This window comes from Rhinoderma darwinii, chromosome 7 (genome assembly GCF_050947455.1).
Source record: "Rhinoderma darwinii isolate aRhiDar2 chromosome 7, aRhiDar2.hap1, whole genome shotgun sequence".
In the NCBI taxonomy this organism is placed as follows: domain Eukaryota; kingdom Metazoa; phylum Chordata; class Amphibia; order Anura; family Rhinodermatidae; genus Rhinoderma; species Rhinoderma darwinii.
This window is the reverse complement of record NC_134693.1, coordinates 86,800,580-86,816,985: the sequence shown is the minus strand read 5'-3', so window position 1 is coordinate 86,816,985 and position 16,406 is coordinate 86,800,580. Positions and strand designations below refer to the sequence as shown.

At 40.8% G+C, this 16,406-nt stretch overlaps 1 protein-coding gene across 2 annotated transcripts in view; it reads right to left on the bottom strand.

The window, feature by feature from the left end:
- Positions 1-16,406, bottom strand: part of GCAT (glycine C-acetyltransferase) — a 93,716-nt gene that overhangs the window by 27,340 nt on the left and 49,970 nt on the right. Inside the window, exon 3 of one of the 2 annotated variants that reach the window (XM_075833634.1) lies at positions 3,534-3,635. The exons of the other annotated variant lie outside the window; for it this stretch is intronic. Within the exon in view, the coding sequence (XP_075689749.1) occupies positions 3,534-3,635 (102 nt within the window). The remainder of the gene's footprint in view (positions 1-3,533; positions 3,636-16,406) is intronic. 2 annotated transcript variants of the gene reach the window in all.

The following is a 16,406-nucleotide window of genomic DNA, read 5'->3' as shown; positions in this document are numbered from 1 at the left end:
GTGCATGAGGCCTTAGTCTGTGAAAATGAAAATCTACTTTTTTTCTGGAAAAACTTAAAAACTTCTAATATTTGCAAGAAATAAAGGAGAGAAAGCACCCCAACATTTGTAAAGAAATTTCTCCCGATTACGGAAATACCCCATATGTGGTAATAAACTGCTGTTTGGACCCACAGCAGGGCTCAGAAGGGAAGGAGCGCCATTTGGATTTTGGAGCTCTGATTTTACTGGAATGGTTTTCGGTGCCGTGTCACGTTTGCAACGCCCTGGAGGGACCTAAACAGTGGAATCCCACCAAAAGTGACCCCATTTTGGAAACTATACCCCTCAAGGAATTTTTCTAGTTATATAGTTAGCATTTTGACCCCACAGGTTTTTTGCTGAATTTATTGGAATTAGTCTGTGAAGATGAAGAGACTTTTTTTTGGAAAAAAAACTGAATTTTCTAATTTTTATAAGGAATAAAGGAGAAAAAGCACCTCAACATTTGTAAAGCAATTTCTCCTGATTACGGTAATACCCCATATGTGGTAATAAACTGCTGTTTGGACCCACGGCAGGTCTCAGAAGGGACGGAGCACCATTTGGATTTTGCAGCTAAGATTATGCCGAATTGGTTTCTGGGGGCCATGTCGCATTTGCAGAGCCCCTGAAGTACCAGTACAGTAGAAATTCCCCAGGTGTGATCCCAATTTGGAGACTATGCCCCTGAAAGAATGAAATTAGAGGTGTAGTGAGCATTTTGAGCCCTCAGGTGTTTTATAGATTTTATTAGAATTGGTCCGTGAAAATGAAAAAAATTTTTTTCCCCAATAACCTGTCGATTTAGCGCTGCATTTTTCATTTCCACAAGGAATACAGGAGAAAAGACACCCCAAAATGTATTACACAATTTCTCCTGAGTAGGGAAATACCCCATATGTGGTTGTAAACGGCTATTTGGACATACGGCAAGGGTCTAAACGGAAAAAGTGCAATTTCGTTTTTGGGGTGGAGATTTTACAAAATTTGTTTTTGACGCCATGTTGCATTGCGCTGAGGTACCAGTACAGTGAAAACTCCCGAGAAGTGACCCCATTTAGGAAACTACACCCCTCAAGGAATTCATCTAGAAGTGTAGTAAGCATTTTGACCCTCAAAGGTTTTGCAGAAATTAGTGCACAATGGATGTTGCAGATTGAAAATTGTTAAGAGGTTCTCCAGAGTACGGTAATACCCCATATGTGGCCATAAACTGCTGTTTGGGCACACTGCCAAGCCCAGAAGGAGCGCCATTTGGCTTTTGGAGCGCAGATTTTGCTTGGTAGTAGTTTTGTTTAGTGTTTCAGTTTATAATGTGGGGGCATATCTAAGCTGGGCGGAGTACATCAGGGTATATGTTAGCTGGGTGGAGTGTATCCAGGTATATGTAAGCTGTGCAGAGTACATCAGGGTATATGTAAGCTGGGCGGAGTACATCAGGGTATATGTAAGCTGGGCGGAGTTCATCAGGGTATATGTAAGCTGGGCGGAGTACATCAGGTTATATGTAAGCTATGTGGAGTACATCAGGTCATAATAGGATGATGTAATAATGGGGAGAATTAATAATAAAATTAATTATCCATGGTTAGTGACGTACGCTTTGAACCAATCCTTTATGCACAGGCCGGATTATTGGGTGCAGGAGTCGCACTTCTAAAGGGTGTCTGTGGTGTTGTACAAAACATCCGCACTCCAGTATTGCCTAATCTTTGACTTCTTCACTAGCCCCATATGTAGCACAGAGCCCAAAATGTCATAGTTTCCGCTGCATTTACAGGGTCTACCAGTGGGGGCTGCAAATGATGACGTGGGGTTTTAGGTGAGGAACTGCTGCAAATATAAAATTAGTCTGGGCCGTCGCTTTGCATTATTGCGTTCCAAGAGTCATAACTTTTTATTTTTCCGTTGACAAGCTGTGTGAGTGCTTGATTTTCATGGAACGAGCTGTCGTTTTTATTAGTATCATTTTGGGGTACATGCGATAATGTGATCAGTTTGTATTCCATTTTTTCTGAGGTGAGGAGACCAAAAAACAGAAATTCTTTCACTATTTTTTTTATAATTTTTTACCGGCGTTCCCTGTGCAGTATAAACATGTTTACTTTATTCTGCGGTTCGATACGATTATGGCAATACCAAATTTATATAGTTTTTATATGTTTTACTACTTTTACAAAATAAAAACACTTTTCTAAATAAAATGTTTTAGTGTCACCATGTCCTGAGAGCCATAACTTTTTTATTTTTTTGTCGACAGAGCTTTGTGAGGGCTTGTTTTTTGCATGACACTGTAGTTTTTATTGGTACCATATTTGGCTACGCGCGACTTTTTGATCACTTTTTATTCCATTTTTTTTGGAAACAACGCGACCAAAAAAGGAAATTCTGCCATTGTTTTTATTGTATTTTTTTTACGGTGTTCACCGTGCGGGATAAATAATATGATATTTTTTTAGGTCAGGCCAATACAAACACGGCGATACCTATTATGTCTAGTTTTGGTCTTTTTTTTCATTTTTTTTCTAATTATAAAGGGCTTGATCAGGGAAACAACGCGATTTTTTTTATTACGTAAAACATTTATTTATTTATCTAAAACGTTTTTTTTTTATACTTTTTCACTTTTTATTTTACACTTACTAGGAGACTGGAAGATCTGATCTTCTGATCCCCTGTACAATACACCGCACTACTTCTGCATGTACTTGTGTAGTGCAGTGTATTGTAACTGTCACTTTACAACTGACAGTTGAGCCTATTACGTCCAGCCTTGCGCAGGACCTAATAGGCTCCCGTACCTGGCAACCAGGAAGCCGTTGCTAGGCCTACTGGTTGCCATTGCAACCATCAGAACCCCGCGATTTTTCGCGGGGGGGGGGGGCAATGGGGTGCAGAGGGAGCCCCCTCCCTCTGCATCAATCACTTAAATGCCGCTGTCGCTATTGACAGCGGCATTTAAGGGGTTAAACTACAGCGATCGGAGAGGACAGTGATTGCTGTAGTTGCAGTGGGATGTCGGCTGTATATTACAGCCAACATCCGATGAAGATGGAGCGAGCACAGCTCCTGTGCCCGCTTCATCCTCAGGGCGTTACTATACGCCCATTTTCGGGAAGGGGTTAAGAAAAATAGTGGTATTTTTTTTTATACCGCTTTCTCTGATCTCCTCACGGATCTCACAGAAATGAGGAGACCAGAGAAAGTGACAGGAGCTTTCTCCTGCAGACGACGTCACAGACGGCTGTGATTGGTCAGTCTTCAGAGACTGACCAATCACAGCAATCGCCGGCATTGGGGACTGCTAATTGGTCCCCATGCCGGTAGCAGAGACTGTTAGCTGTCAATGACAGCTGCCGCCGCTGTTATATCACTATGTGATTTCACATAGACAGTTTATTCCTTCTTCGCAATAGTACGGCGAAGGTACGCTGCAATGAGCGGCCTGCGACGTACTATTACGGAGAAGGTACGCAAGCGGTTAAAATGTAGAAATAAAGACACTAACCCACCTCAAATAGGCCAGCATTGGCATCAAAACAACTTATATACAAGATGGCATCTTCTCTTTGGTGGAACCGTGCAATCTTCTCCTCAAGATTTTTGTGTATATTCTGGGAAATATAAGTTAAACATATAACATGAGTAAAAGTTTTTTTGTTGTTGTTGATACCAAATATGTACGTTTTAACATATTAACTAAAATGTAAAAAAAAAAAAAAAAAAAAAAAGAGAACGTGCGCGCGCTTATTTATTTTATGTCGTCTTTAACAAATTCTTTTTTGTCCCTTTAGGGGATGTTTTGTTTTAAAGAAGCACTCCAGCAATTCTTTTTTTTTTTTGCCCTATTTAGTGCAGCATAGGCTATTATTCCAGAATAATATATAGGCTCTTATGTATGCCTTAATTAGCACCTATAATACCCCTTGGGCAGTATTATAACCATAAGACATAGTCTATAATTAAGAAAACCTATATACGCCTCACATACATGTATACAGAAAAGGAGTCTTCTAGACATATGTTAGTCCAAAAATATAAATTTTATTATTCCACAAATAGGAAACCCTCCCAAAGATACCCATACATAAACATACAGAATTAAAACACTTAAAATTGAACAAACTCCGAGATCATCAAATAGCCACCAAAGCCTATTTGTTATAATAGTACATAATATACAGCAGGTAACATAACAGCATCAGGGAAGAACATATAGTCTTCAAAATAGTAGGAGGTCCTAATAGTATCTGCCTCCCCTCTACCTAGGTAAAGTCTGTTAAAGATGTTAAACTAACTACCATACACAAGTACTGAGCATGGTTGCATATCGATTACCTGTAGCTGACATGATGGCTGCTGATGGTCTCAGGAGAGAAGCACCTCGATACGCGTTTCGCACCCTTCGTCAGGAGGTGATGATAGTGTAATGGAGTGTGATTTAAATACTACACCTGTATACCGGTGACCAATGGCGCATAGCGATTCATTAAGCTATCCCACGTGTGTCTTCCGCGTCAGGAGCGTTCAGTGCAGTGGCAGGATCCCCCATCACCTGCACTTCCGCCCTTTCTCTGACAACTTCCGGTACAGCATGTGGATGGCCAATCAAGCGCATGCGCAGATCACCCTATGTGTCAAGCCATCTAGCGTTAGAATACGAATCGGCCATTCAGATTATTCGCAAATTATTCATATGGAGGAGTTCAAAGTGTTTATAATATCCATCAACAACCATCAGTTCACATTACGGTTAGTTATACCCGCTATGTATATGCATAAATACATGTTTTATCCCTATACCTGCACCATAGGTACAACCAAATATGAATGTGTCCCGGGATGTGCGGCGCACCAAGCACCATCTGTGGAGGCACGGGTAAGGGAGACCACCACCCGGACCCCCACCGCAGCACCACACACCACCGCGACACACACATCAAGTTTATGAATCAAATCTTTTTGGATATACTATGATGTATATTAGAGTGAAATCACATCGCCGTGCCGCACGACGCGCACCCACAACGGGAGAACGGGTAGGGAAGACCACCCCCAGCGCCCAACACGGTGGGTGAATATTCCCCTCCCGGAGCCCAGCGCAGCACACCCCGCACAAGACACTCCATGATTAAAAATTATACATTAAATGCGTACGAAATGTCAGCTCACCCTCCTAGGTGCACGAAGAAGACAGCGATCTCCACGCTGTAGTAACAATCCAGAAGGAAAAGGTTCAGCACTCCTTGTGGAATATGAAAAAATCTTCTTTATTGGTTAAAATAGATAGCCAGCGGAAGACTGAACAGCAAACAGTGGACAAGAAACATAAAACATACGTTCCCTCTGACGCGTTTCTAGCTTTCAAGAGCCATTACTCAGATAGGGGAAGGAATGAGAATGTCTGACTAAAATAGCTGCCAAGACAAAAAACACCCACTTTGATCAGGTGTATGCAATTATCTCAGAAGTGGATGACATGTGAAACATACAAAATTGTATAAAATGCAACTATCAAATCTCAAGCCAAACACAAAAATACAAAATGTGCAAAATATATAAAATATTAGTAGTTCAGAATAAGATCATTTCTCACATTTAAACCATTGGGGACTATAGTGTTCAACATGAGAATCCAGTAACCCTCACGATTTAAAAGTGCTCTCCTATGATCACCACCTCGCACTGGTAATATCACATGGTTGATATTAAATCTATTGATAACTTATCCAAGAGGGAACATAAAGCCATTTTTTCCTTGAGAAACAATAGTGATATAACTATTAGAACAGCTGACAAGGGAGGGGCGGTTGCGGTCCTGGACACTGCACTCTATATTAAATTAAACGAGGAATTATTATCGGATAACAACACATATGCCAGATCAAGAATTAATCCAACTAAGATTTTTTCTGAACGCCTGTACATTTTGTTACAAGAGGCTCAAAAATTTGGGAGCCATAGATCAGAAGGAATGTGATTATAATTTTGTTGAGAAACCAGTTATTCCTATTTTTTACTCTTTGCCTAAAATCCATAAGGATTGCTTCCCGCCCCCTATGAGACCTATTGTGGCAGGTATTGGTTCCTTGAATGAGAAACTTAGCGAGTGGGTAGATACATTACTGCAACCTTTGGTTACACGTTGCTATGGGTTTCTCCAGGATACAAAACATGTGCTATCGTCTGTAGAAAGTATCAAATGGCAGGATAATTTTGTATGGATAACTTGTGACATTGAAGCATTGTACACATGTATCCCTCATCAATTGGCTTTAAAGGCAGTTCTATACCATTTAGATAGATATTCAAAATACTCTCTAGATCTCAAAAATGTTATTATTATGGCAATAGAGTATCTTCTCTCCTCTAACTATTTCATGTTTCATGGTTGCTATTATATTCAAAAACCAGGCGCAGCTATGGGAGCTAAATTTTCCCCTTCGCTTGCCAATTTATATGCAGCATGGTGGGAGGAGTGCTTTCTATTCACTGAAAGCAATCCTTTTGCTATTGATCTGGTATGGTCGTTACATTGATAACATGATCATTATCTTGTCTTCAGATGTGGCGACCATACCAGACTTCATCAACTACATAAATAATAATCCATTTGGTTTGACATTCACCTATGCTTACGATTGTCAAAAAATTAAGTTCCTGGATCTCACTCTAAGTGGTATTTCCAGCCTAGAGACTGTTCAGACTGGCACCTATCGCAAGCCTACTGCTGGCAATGCAATTTTGCATGGCAAGTCCTGCCACCCGGAGCACAACATCAAGGGTGTTCCGGTTGGAGAAATTTTAGAAGCTAAAAGAAACTGCTCGTCTGAACAGGTGTATAAGGAAGAAACTAACAATTTGTAATCGTTTAAAAAAATCGAGGTTATCCCCAATGGACTTTGGATAGGGCTATTAATTTGGGTGAGGACAGAAAACGTTGTGATTTACTACAAAGAAAGCATACATATAAAAAGAACAACAATTCATCTCTTGTGTTTGTTACATCGTACAGTAAAGAATATCATACGATACGATCTATAGTGTCCAAATATTTACCAGTCCTCTTTCAAGATGAGGGCTTACGCCAGATATTAGAGCCAGGTTGTAAATCTTCCTCTCGGAGAGCACCTACTTTGGGTTCTATGCTTTCACCTAGTTTAACGCAATTTTCATCCAAACAGAATTTGTGGCTTTCGTCAAAGGGCTTTTATCCTTGTGGAGCAAATATATGTATGTGTTGCAATTATGCACACCAAACTAAAGAAGTTCTCAGCCATTGATGGATCTATACATAAAATTAAACAATTCATCAATTGCAACACACGGCATGTAGTTTACCAAATAAATTGTACTCTTTGTAATTTATCTTATGTTGGGTGCACTAGTCGCTCCCTTAAGGTTAGAATTAGAGAACACCTCAATGGAGATACTAATCCTGGAGTTAGAAATCCTTCCCATGCATCCAAACATTTTAGTCTTATGCACCAAGGCAATACCAGTAGTTTTGAGTTTTCAGGAGGTGGTGATCATAGGAGAGCACTTTTAAATCATGAGCGTTACTGGATTCTCATGTTGAACACTATAGTCCCCAATGGTTTAAATGTGAGAAATTATCTTATTCTGAACTACTAATATTTTATATATTTTGCACATTTTGTATTTGGCTTGAGATTTGATAGTTGCATTTTATACAATTTTGTATGTTTCACATGTCATCCACTTCTGTGATAATTGCATACACCTGATCAAAGTGGGTGTTTTTTGTCTTGGCAGCTATTTTAGTCAGACATTCTCATTCCTTCCCCTATCTATGAGTAATGGCTCTTGAGAGCTAGAAACGCGTCAGAGGGAACGTATGTTTTATGTTTCTTGTCCACTGTTTGCTGTTCAGTCTTCCGCTGGCTATCTATTTTAACCAATAAAGAAGATTTTTTCATATTCCACAAGGAGTGCTGAACCTTTTCCTTCTGGATTAAATGTGTACACCTATATATAGATTAATCACAAGTCTGGGGCACGCTTGGCAAAGGCCACCACCAAAGACAATGGCGGTGACAATCCACCGAGCATACCAGATACAAATACACATGTAATGACAAATAGGGTGCTGTATAAGAGATGATCAGAATAGAGTAGAGAGCACAGGTTTCATATTGTGTAAATGATGTGACCAAATGTCATCTAAACATATATATAATATATGGAACACCTCCAAACAGGAGCAAAAATGCAAGCAAAAAAATACAAAATATATAATATATAAAACGAAAATATAAAAATAAATAAATAAATAAAATATATATATATATATATACACACACATACATACATACAAAGGTTTGAGGAGGGAGGACATACAGCCTCGCTCTCCATACAAAGTGTTGCATAATGACTGCCCCTTGGTCACCGGAACAGCCAGGAGTAATTCCAGACCAGTCCGGGAAGCAAGGGACAGGTGCCAAACAATATATTCATTTTAATTAGAAATTATAGTGCACATAAATATCATTTCATATAAACAATAATTCAATTGTATATTCACTGTGAAGTAGTGCTTCTCAATCCTGCAAATTCACTATAAATTTTATATACCAGTGATCCCAGCAATTTCACCAGTGCATCTAGAGAAAAAGACCCCAATGCCCACCACTATAATCTCAATCTATAAGAGCATCTATACTTATACACATTTCTCCACATTTGTTTCATAAAGTCTCCTCCCCACGTCCTTCTCCATTTGTCACAAAGATTTGTGGAATAACAACATTTATATTTTTGGACTAACATGTCTAGAAGACTCTTTTTCTGTATACATGAATATGAGGCATTCATAGGTTTTCTTATGTATGCCTTGTCTATACCTACATAGGTCGCCCCCCCCCCCCAATTATTATTTTTAATGCAGACGTAGATATAGGGCCCAGCTCGATGACATTGCGGCTCCAGCGCTGGACCCAGGAAAGGGAAGTATAAAAGAATTGCTTTGCTTTTTTACGGGTTACTAAATTTTTTGGGTTTGTTTTTTTTACAGGTACGGTAGTTGGACTACTTCGGATTAGAGAACAACTTCGATGACGGCGCTTTCTTTATTCTCAATAAAATGGTTGAGGGTTGTGTGGGTTTTTTTTATTTCAATAAAATATTTTTTCTATGTCTTTTTTAAACTTTATTACAACCGCCTTAGTAAAAGCCGCTGGCTGGTTGACCGCGTCCATTACGAAGGTGGGACTTAGTGTTATCCGATGCGGTGACTAACACTAACCCCCATTATTACCCCAGTAACCCACCGCCGCCGTTTTTAACCAATTATTATTATTTTTGTTTTAAATGACGAGGGGGCCACCCCATTATTAATGACCAGCCAGATACAACCTAGCAGCAGCAGGCTAGCATTACCAAGGTAGGAAGGGCCACACTTTCCCAGCTTGCGTCTGCCCAGTACCCGACCATCACTACAGATGGTCAGATACTGAATTGCACAAGGCTCTTCCCAGTACCCCTAGTGGCAGGGGGTACCGGGGTAATAATGCCTGTTAGGCCCCTTGCACACAGTGGTAGCACAGTGTACGATCTGCGATTATGGCACGGACGGGCTGCGGACTGTCACCCGCATTTGCAGGCCATGCTACCATTATAAAAAGTATAGGAGCACAGTCCGCAGATTAAAAAAAATAAGACATGCCCTATTTTTTGCGGGTATATACGGTAAGGTGTCCATCGGGCATAGAAATGAACGTATCCGTATTTTTATCTGCAATTATAGGGACTCCTTCGGATACAAAGAAGTCCCGATGCTATGAGTTATTAGCAGTCATTCGCCGACTTTCAAAAGCAGGTGAATAAATCGCCAGAGGCAGATTAATTAGACCATAGGCCCGGGGCAGTTAATCGAACTTGGACCGCCATTTCCCACTGCCGCTCTGTTGTGCCTATAGTGAACACCAGCTTCCTGTGCAAGCATTGACAAATGGGTGTTACGATTCCCCTGGTCAAAGGGCTGTGTCCCTACATACTGACAGTCCCGAAGCGTTGCTGACAGTATCACGCTGTGTAGGGACAGATCCTCTTGACAATGGGGATGGTAACACCGATTTGTCTATTAGTCATGGACTACACAAAGACCATGTGGAATACAAGGATTTCCTATAACAGACATGTCAGGAGAGGGGACAGATCCTCTATAAATCCAGTGACTCACAAGTGAGGTCTTCTCCGATGGGAGTCGTTCTCTTTTCTTCTCCATCTGACACAGACAGCTATGGCAAATTCCCCCGATAACTGCAGAGTTTCCCGATAAGAAATCTTTGCCCTTTGCTTCGGCAGCCATTTCCAGCCTTCATAGAAACACAAAAATTCAGACACCAAGGCCCAGGCCGATACATTAAAGTGGTTGTCCGGGCACAAACCAGTTTTTCATACCGATGACCCATCCACAGGATAGCTTATCAGTATATGATCGGTGCGGGTCTGACACCCGGACCCTGCACTGATCAGCTGTTGTAGCTGCCTCCGGGCACTGAATGTTGTGCAGTGTTCTGTGCCTGTAGTGCTGGAAGCTGATGGCTCCATACACTGCATAGCAGCTGTGATGCAGAACTTCAACTCTGCTTCTTTTCACTTGAATAGGAACAGAGCTGCAGTATTGCAGCACACCCTCTATACTGTGACCGGAGCCATCTGCTTCCGGCATGGACATCCGGTGCCCGGAGGCAGCTGATCAGTGCGGGGTGTGGGTATCAAAAAAATCCTAGTAGTTGGTGAGGTAAAAAACTTAGAATATGTATAAAAATTGCAAGAGGCAGTAGAAACCCTTTTTTTCCCAACTACTTGCTACCTATAGAATAGTTTTATTGTAAAAAATACCTTTATTTAAATCAAGTAGGGACAAACCACATAGAATTAAAAACAACAATGTGTGCTGACTTACCTCTAGAGAACTGAGAATTTGTACAAGGGAGCATGTATGTGACATTATGGGGGCCAGCGAAATTGAGGATTTAACACAGTTAAAAACTTTACCTAGACATTTTAAATTGCACCATGCTTTCAACCCTAGAACACTATCAGTAAGAGGTATTGATAGAATACATTGTGGCATCGGGGGGGGGGGGGGGGGCAATGTGAAGAAAGTGTTGGCACAAAGAATGTAAATGGATCGTCATTTTGGGATCCATGACACCTCAGGGACTTAACCCCTTCCCGCACCTTGATGTTAATGAACGTCAATGTGTGCAGTAACTTCGCGCACCTTGACGTTCACTAACGTCAGTGCTTTGACAGTTAACCGCCGCGCGGCGCTACACCGCAGCGGCGGTTAACTGTGCAGGGTGTCAGCCCTGCTCTCCCTGTTGCCGATCAGCGGCCTGTCGCTGCTGAAATAGTCAATTAACCCCTTCGATGCGGTGGTCGATTGCGATCACCACATTGAAGAGGTTTACAGCAGATCGGCAGCCCCCCACATGTATTTGCGGGGGCTGGCGATCCTTCTCACGGCAACCAGAGGCCAGACAATGACCTCCAAGTTGCCATGTACGGAAGCCTTGGAGGATCAGCCTCCGGCCGCGCCTCCGATGCTTCCTGTCAGTGTGACAGTGTTACACAACACATTGACCACATATTTGACTAAGGTAATCATAAGAGTATGTCGGAGCAAGTAGAGTCAGTCCATTGATCCCATAAGGAAGTACGAGCGTAGGACCCTTGAATAGAGGCTAAAGCGCGTTCCATAACACAATTATTGTTAACATATAAAATCACTTCACTCATACTAGGCACTTTTGTAGATTTCCAGTATTTTGCAATCAATATTTTTGCAGACAGCAATATATGAAAAAGTACGTTTCTGACACCCGTAGAGAAATCCACCAATCCCACATGCAGTAGGGCTAGAGCAGGGGCGAGCTGAATGTCAACCCCTAAAAGAGATCGTAAGAAATGTTCTACTTGCTGCCAAAAGCTGGACAATACTGTACACTCCCAGAAAATGTGGAGGATGGTACCCTTAGAAGTGAGGCACCTCCAGCACCTATCTGATGATGTTGGATATATTCGCGACAAACGACTAGGAGTGTAATACCACCTATACATTATTTTCCTAGACGCTTCCAAATGTGTAGCGCATTTAGAGAGAGAGCAAGCTAGATTGAAAGTGGCTTCCCAATCCTGCGTACTTCTAGGGATTCCCAGATCTCTCTCCCAATGCCCCAGACAAGGAAATTCCTCCCGAAGCAAACCCTCACACAATACCTTATAAATTTTTATCCCTTTATAAATAATATCCCTTTGCATGTTTTATCCAGATTAGTGAATGACAATTCAAAAGGCGTTTTAAGGGGAATCAGAGGAGGCAATGTACTCAACAATTCTAAAGAATTTATAGAAGTCCCTACGGGGTATGTTGTACTTCAGACATACATCATTAAATGCCATTAGATGAGTTCGCTCCATAATGTCAGAAATACACTCAATGCCAGACAACAGCCAATTTTGGATATCAATATCAGGTATCAGAAGCGGAAGCATTCGAAGAGGAAGATGAGAAAATCTCTCCGGGATTATAGGGTGAATAACAGTAAATTTTTTCCAAACCTGGAGCCCTGCATCAATCGTTAAAAAAGAAGATTTAGATATTTTAGCACCAGTGGACAATAGGCACATGCGCGCTTCTACAGAAGATCCATCCAGTAATTCCTTTTCCATAGAAATCCAATGTTTCATAGGAACTTTAGTCTTCCACATTCTGGCTTGATCCAAAATTGCTGCATAATAATAATGAGCCAAGTTCGGGAGAGCCAAACCCCCTTTAATAATTGGCTGGTATAATACCTCCGCAGCTACTCTAGGGCGGGAGTTTTTCCATATATATTTATTAATTATACCTTGGAGTCTTTTAAGATAAGATACCGATAGCAGAATAGGTAAATTTCTAAATAGATATAGTATTTTTGGAAGGCTCATCATCTTAACCGCAGAGATTCTCCCTACCCATGATGCCTCATACTTCATGTACTTGGATAAGTCTGCTTCTATCGCAGATACCAATGGTATATAATTATATTTATATAAAAGAGAGGTGGGGTAGGTAAGTTGTATTCCTAAGTATGAGAAAGAGTGCTCAACCCAAACAAATGGAAATTTATTAAGGAGAGAGTCCAAAAGAAGACGAGAAATATTCATACTCAAAACCATAGACTTGGTAACATTAAGCTTTTAATACGAAACTGCACTAAAAGCCTCCAATATCTTAGTGACCTCTAATAGAGAGGTCTCAGGGTCAGATATAGCAATGAGCACGTCATCCGCAAATAAGCCAATTTTATGAGATATATCCCCCACCGTTATCCCACTAATAGCAACAGATGACCTAATGGAAGTAGCCAACGGCTCCATCACCAAGGTAAAGATGAGTGGAGATAAAGGACACCCTTGTCGAGTCCCATTGGTTATGTTAAAAAAAATTTGATGTACATCCAGGAGGTAAATACCAATGCAGAGGGAGAAAAATATAGGGCCATTATACTATGATGCGCTGTACCATGAATTCCAAATGCCTCCAGAAGTAACCGCAAATATCCCCAATGGACCCGATCGAAGGCCTTCTCCGCGTCCAAGGAAAGAAGCAGAGAAGGCGTCCGATCTCGCTCCACCAAGCCCAACAAGTCCACAAAACGCCTTGTGCCATCAGATGAGAGCCTCCCCTTTACAAATCCCACCTGATCCTGATTTATCAAATCAGGCAAAATGCCGGCTAGGCGTTCCGCAATTATTTTAGTAAAACAATTTTAAGTCTGTATTCAGCAATGATATAGGTCTGAAGTTACCCGGTTTGTCCGGAGCTTTTAACATTTCCACAGGGAAATTACCACCTTGCTGTACATCAATAAACAGATTCAATAAATGGGGTAGGAGAAGAGAACCACATTTTTTGTAGTAGTCTACCGTGAGACCATCGGGGCCAGGAGCCTTATGAGGTTTCAAGGACTTTATAGCCTGCAGGATTTCAGTTTCAGATATACAAGCAGAGAGCATCTCCAACTGATGAGGTGACTGAAGGCAAATTCATGTCCTGTAGAAAGGAAGAAATCATGGCCACAGAAGGCTGTGGGGTATCTAAATTATCCTTGAGATTATATAGATCTGCATAAATAAATGATTTTATTGCGCAAACGCTGCAAAACATCAAAAAATTCTATACATATGGTATCGCCGTAATTGTACCGACCCGCAGTATAAAATATAATGGTAATTTATAGCCCAGGGTGAACGCCATAAAAAAATAAATAAAAACCAGTGTCAGAATTGATGGTTTTTGGTCACCTTGCGTGCCAAAAAATTGAATAAAACGTGAAAAAAAATTTCTGGTACCCCAAAATGGTACCAATGAAACAGATTGTCCCGCAAAGAATAAACCCTCACACAGCTCCGGTGGAAAAAAAATAAAACCGTTCTGGCTCTCAGAATATGGCGATGCAAAATGTGCAGAGTGTTCCTAAAACCGGATAAGATCGGGCGCCTTTTATCAGTGCGACATTGGCCACATTTCTGCCGATTATTATTTATTTACTGCATTATTATACCCTGATGTACCCCGCACAGATAACATGTACCCTGATGTACTCCGCACAGATAACATATGCCCCCACATTATAAACTGAAACACCAGTAAAACCCCAAACAGAACAACCACCAAAGCTACATCTGCGCCCCAAAAGCCAAATGCCGCTCCCTCCCTTCTGAGCCCTGCAGCGTGCCTAAACACCAGTTTACGCCCATAGATATGGCATCGCCATACCCAGGAGAACCCGCTTAATATTTTATGAGGTATTAGTCTTCAGTGGCACAAACTGGACATAACATGTAGTGCACTAAAATGGCATATGAGTGGAAAATTTTAATTTTCACTCTGCACCATCTGCTGCACATTAACCCCTGCGCACACCACGACATAGCATGACGTAGTGTGGGGGGTGATGTATGGAGCGGCTCACGTGAAAAATAAAGCATTTAAAACAGCAAAATCAGTTTTTTGGTCACCTTGGCTCTACCTAAAAATGTAATAAAAAAGTGATCAAAAAGTTGTATTTACCAAAAAATGGTACCAATAAAAACGACCGCTCGTCCCTCAATAAATAAGCCCTCAAACCGCTCTATTGACTGAAAAATAAAAAAAGTTGTGGCTCTTGGAACGCGGGGAGGAAAAAACTAAGAAAAAAATGGATCAGTCCAGAAAGGGTTAATTACTTTCTAATGAAAAACCATTTATGACCACACGTGGGGTATTGCCGTACTCGGGAGAAATTGCTTTACAAATGTTGGGCAGCATTTTCTCCTTTATGAAATTGAAAAAATTCAACATTTTAGTGGAAGAAATGTCGATATTCATTTTCACGGCCTAATTCTAATAAATCCTGCAAACGACTTGTGGGGTCTAAATGCCCACTATACCCCTAGATAGATTCTTTAAGTGGTGTAATTTCCACTTTTGGGGGGTTTCCACTGTTTGGCCTCTCAGGGGCTTTGCAAATGCGACATAGCACCCAAAAACCATTTCAGCTAAATTTGATCTCCAAAAGACAAATAGCGCTCCTTCCCTTCTGAGCCTTGCTGTGGGTCCAAACAGCAGTTTATTACCACATATGGCACATTTCCGTAATCGGGAGAGATTGTTTTACAAATTTTGGGGTGCTTTTTCTCCTTTATTCCTTGTAAAAATTAAAAATGGCTACCTTTTTTCAGAAAAAAAAAGTAGATTTTCATCTTCACATACTAATTCAAATAAATTTTGCAAAAAAACTGTGGGTTCAAAATGCTAACTATACCCCTAGATAATTCCCTGAGGGGTGTAGTTTCCAAAATGAGGTCACTTGTTTTTTTTTTATTGTTTTGGCCCCACAAGACCTCTTCAAACCCGACATGGTACCTAAAATATATGCTAAAAAAAGGCCAAAATCCACTAGGTGCTTCTTTGCTTCTGAGGCCTGTATTTCAGTAAATTAGCGCACTAGGGCCACATGTGGGATATTTCTAAAAACTGCCGAATCTGGGCAATAAATAATAAGTTCCATTTCTCGGGTAAAACCTTCTGTGGTATAGAATTTTTATTACAAATAAATTCTGTAAAAAAAAAAAAAAAAATTAAATTTGTAACTTTCACCTCTACATTTCTTTAATTCCTGTGAAACGCCTAAAGGGTTAAAACACTTTCTGAATGCTGTTTTGAATACTTTGAGGGGTGCCATTTTCAAAATGGGGTGATTTATGTGGACTTTCTAATATATAAGGCCCTCTAAGTCACTTCAGAACTGAACCTTGTAAAAATCGCCTTTTTAAATTTTCTTGAAAATGAGAAATCGCTGCTAAAGTTCTAAGCCTTGTAATGTCCT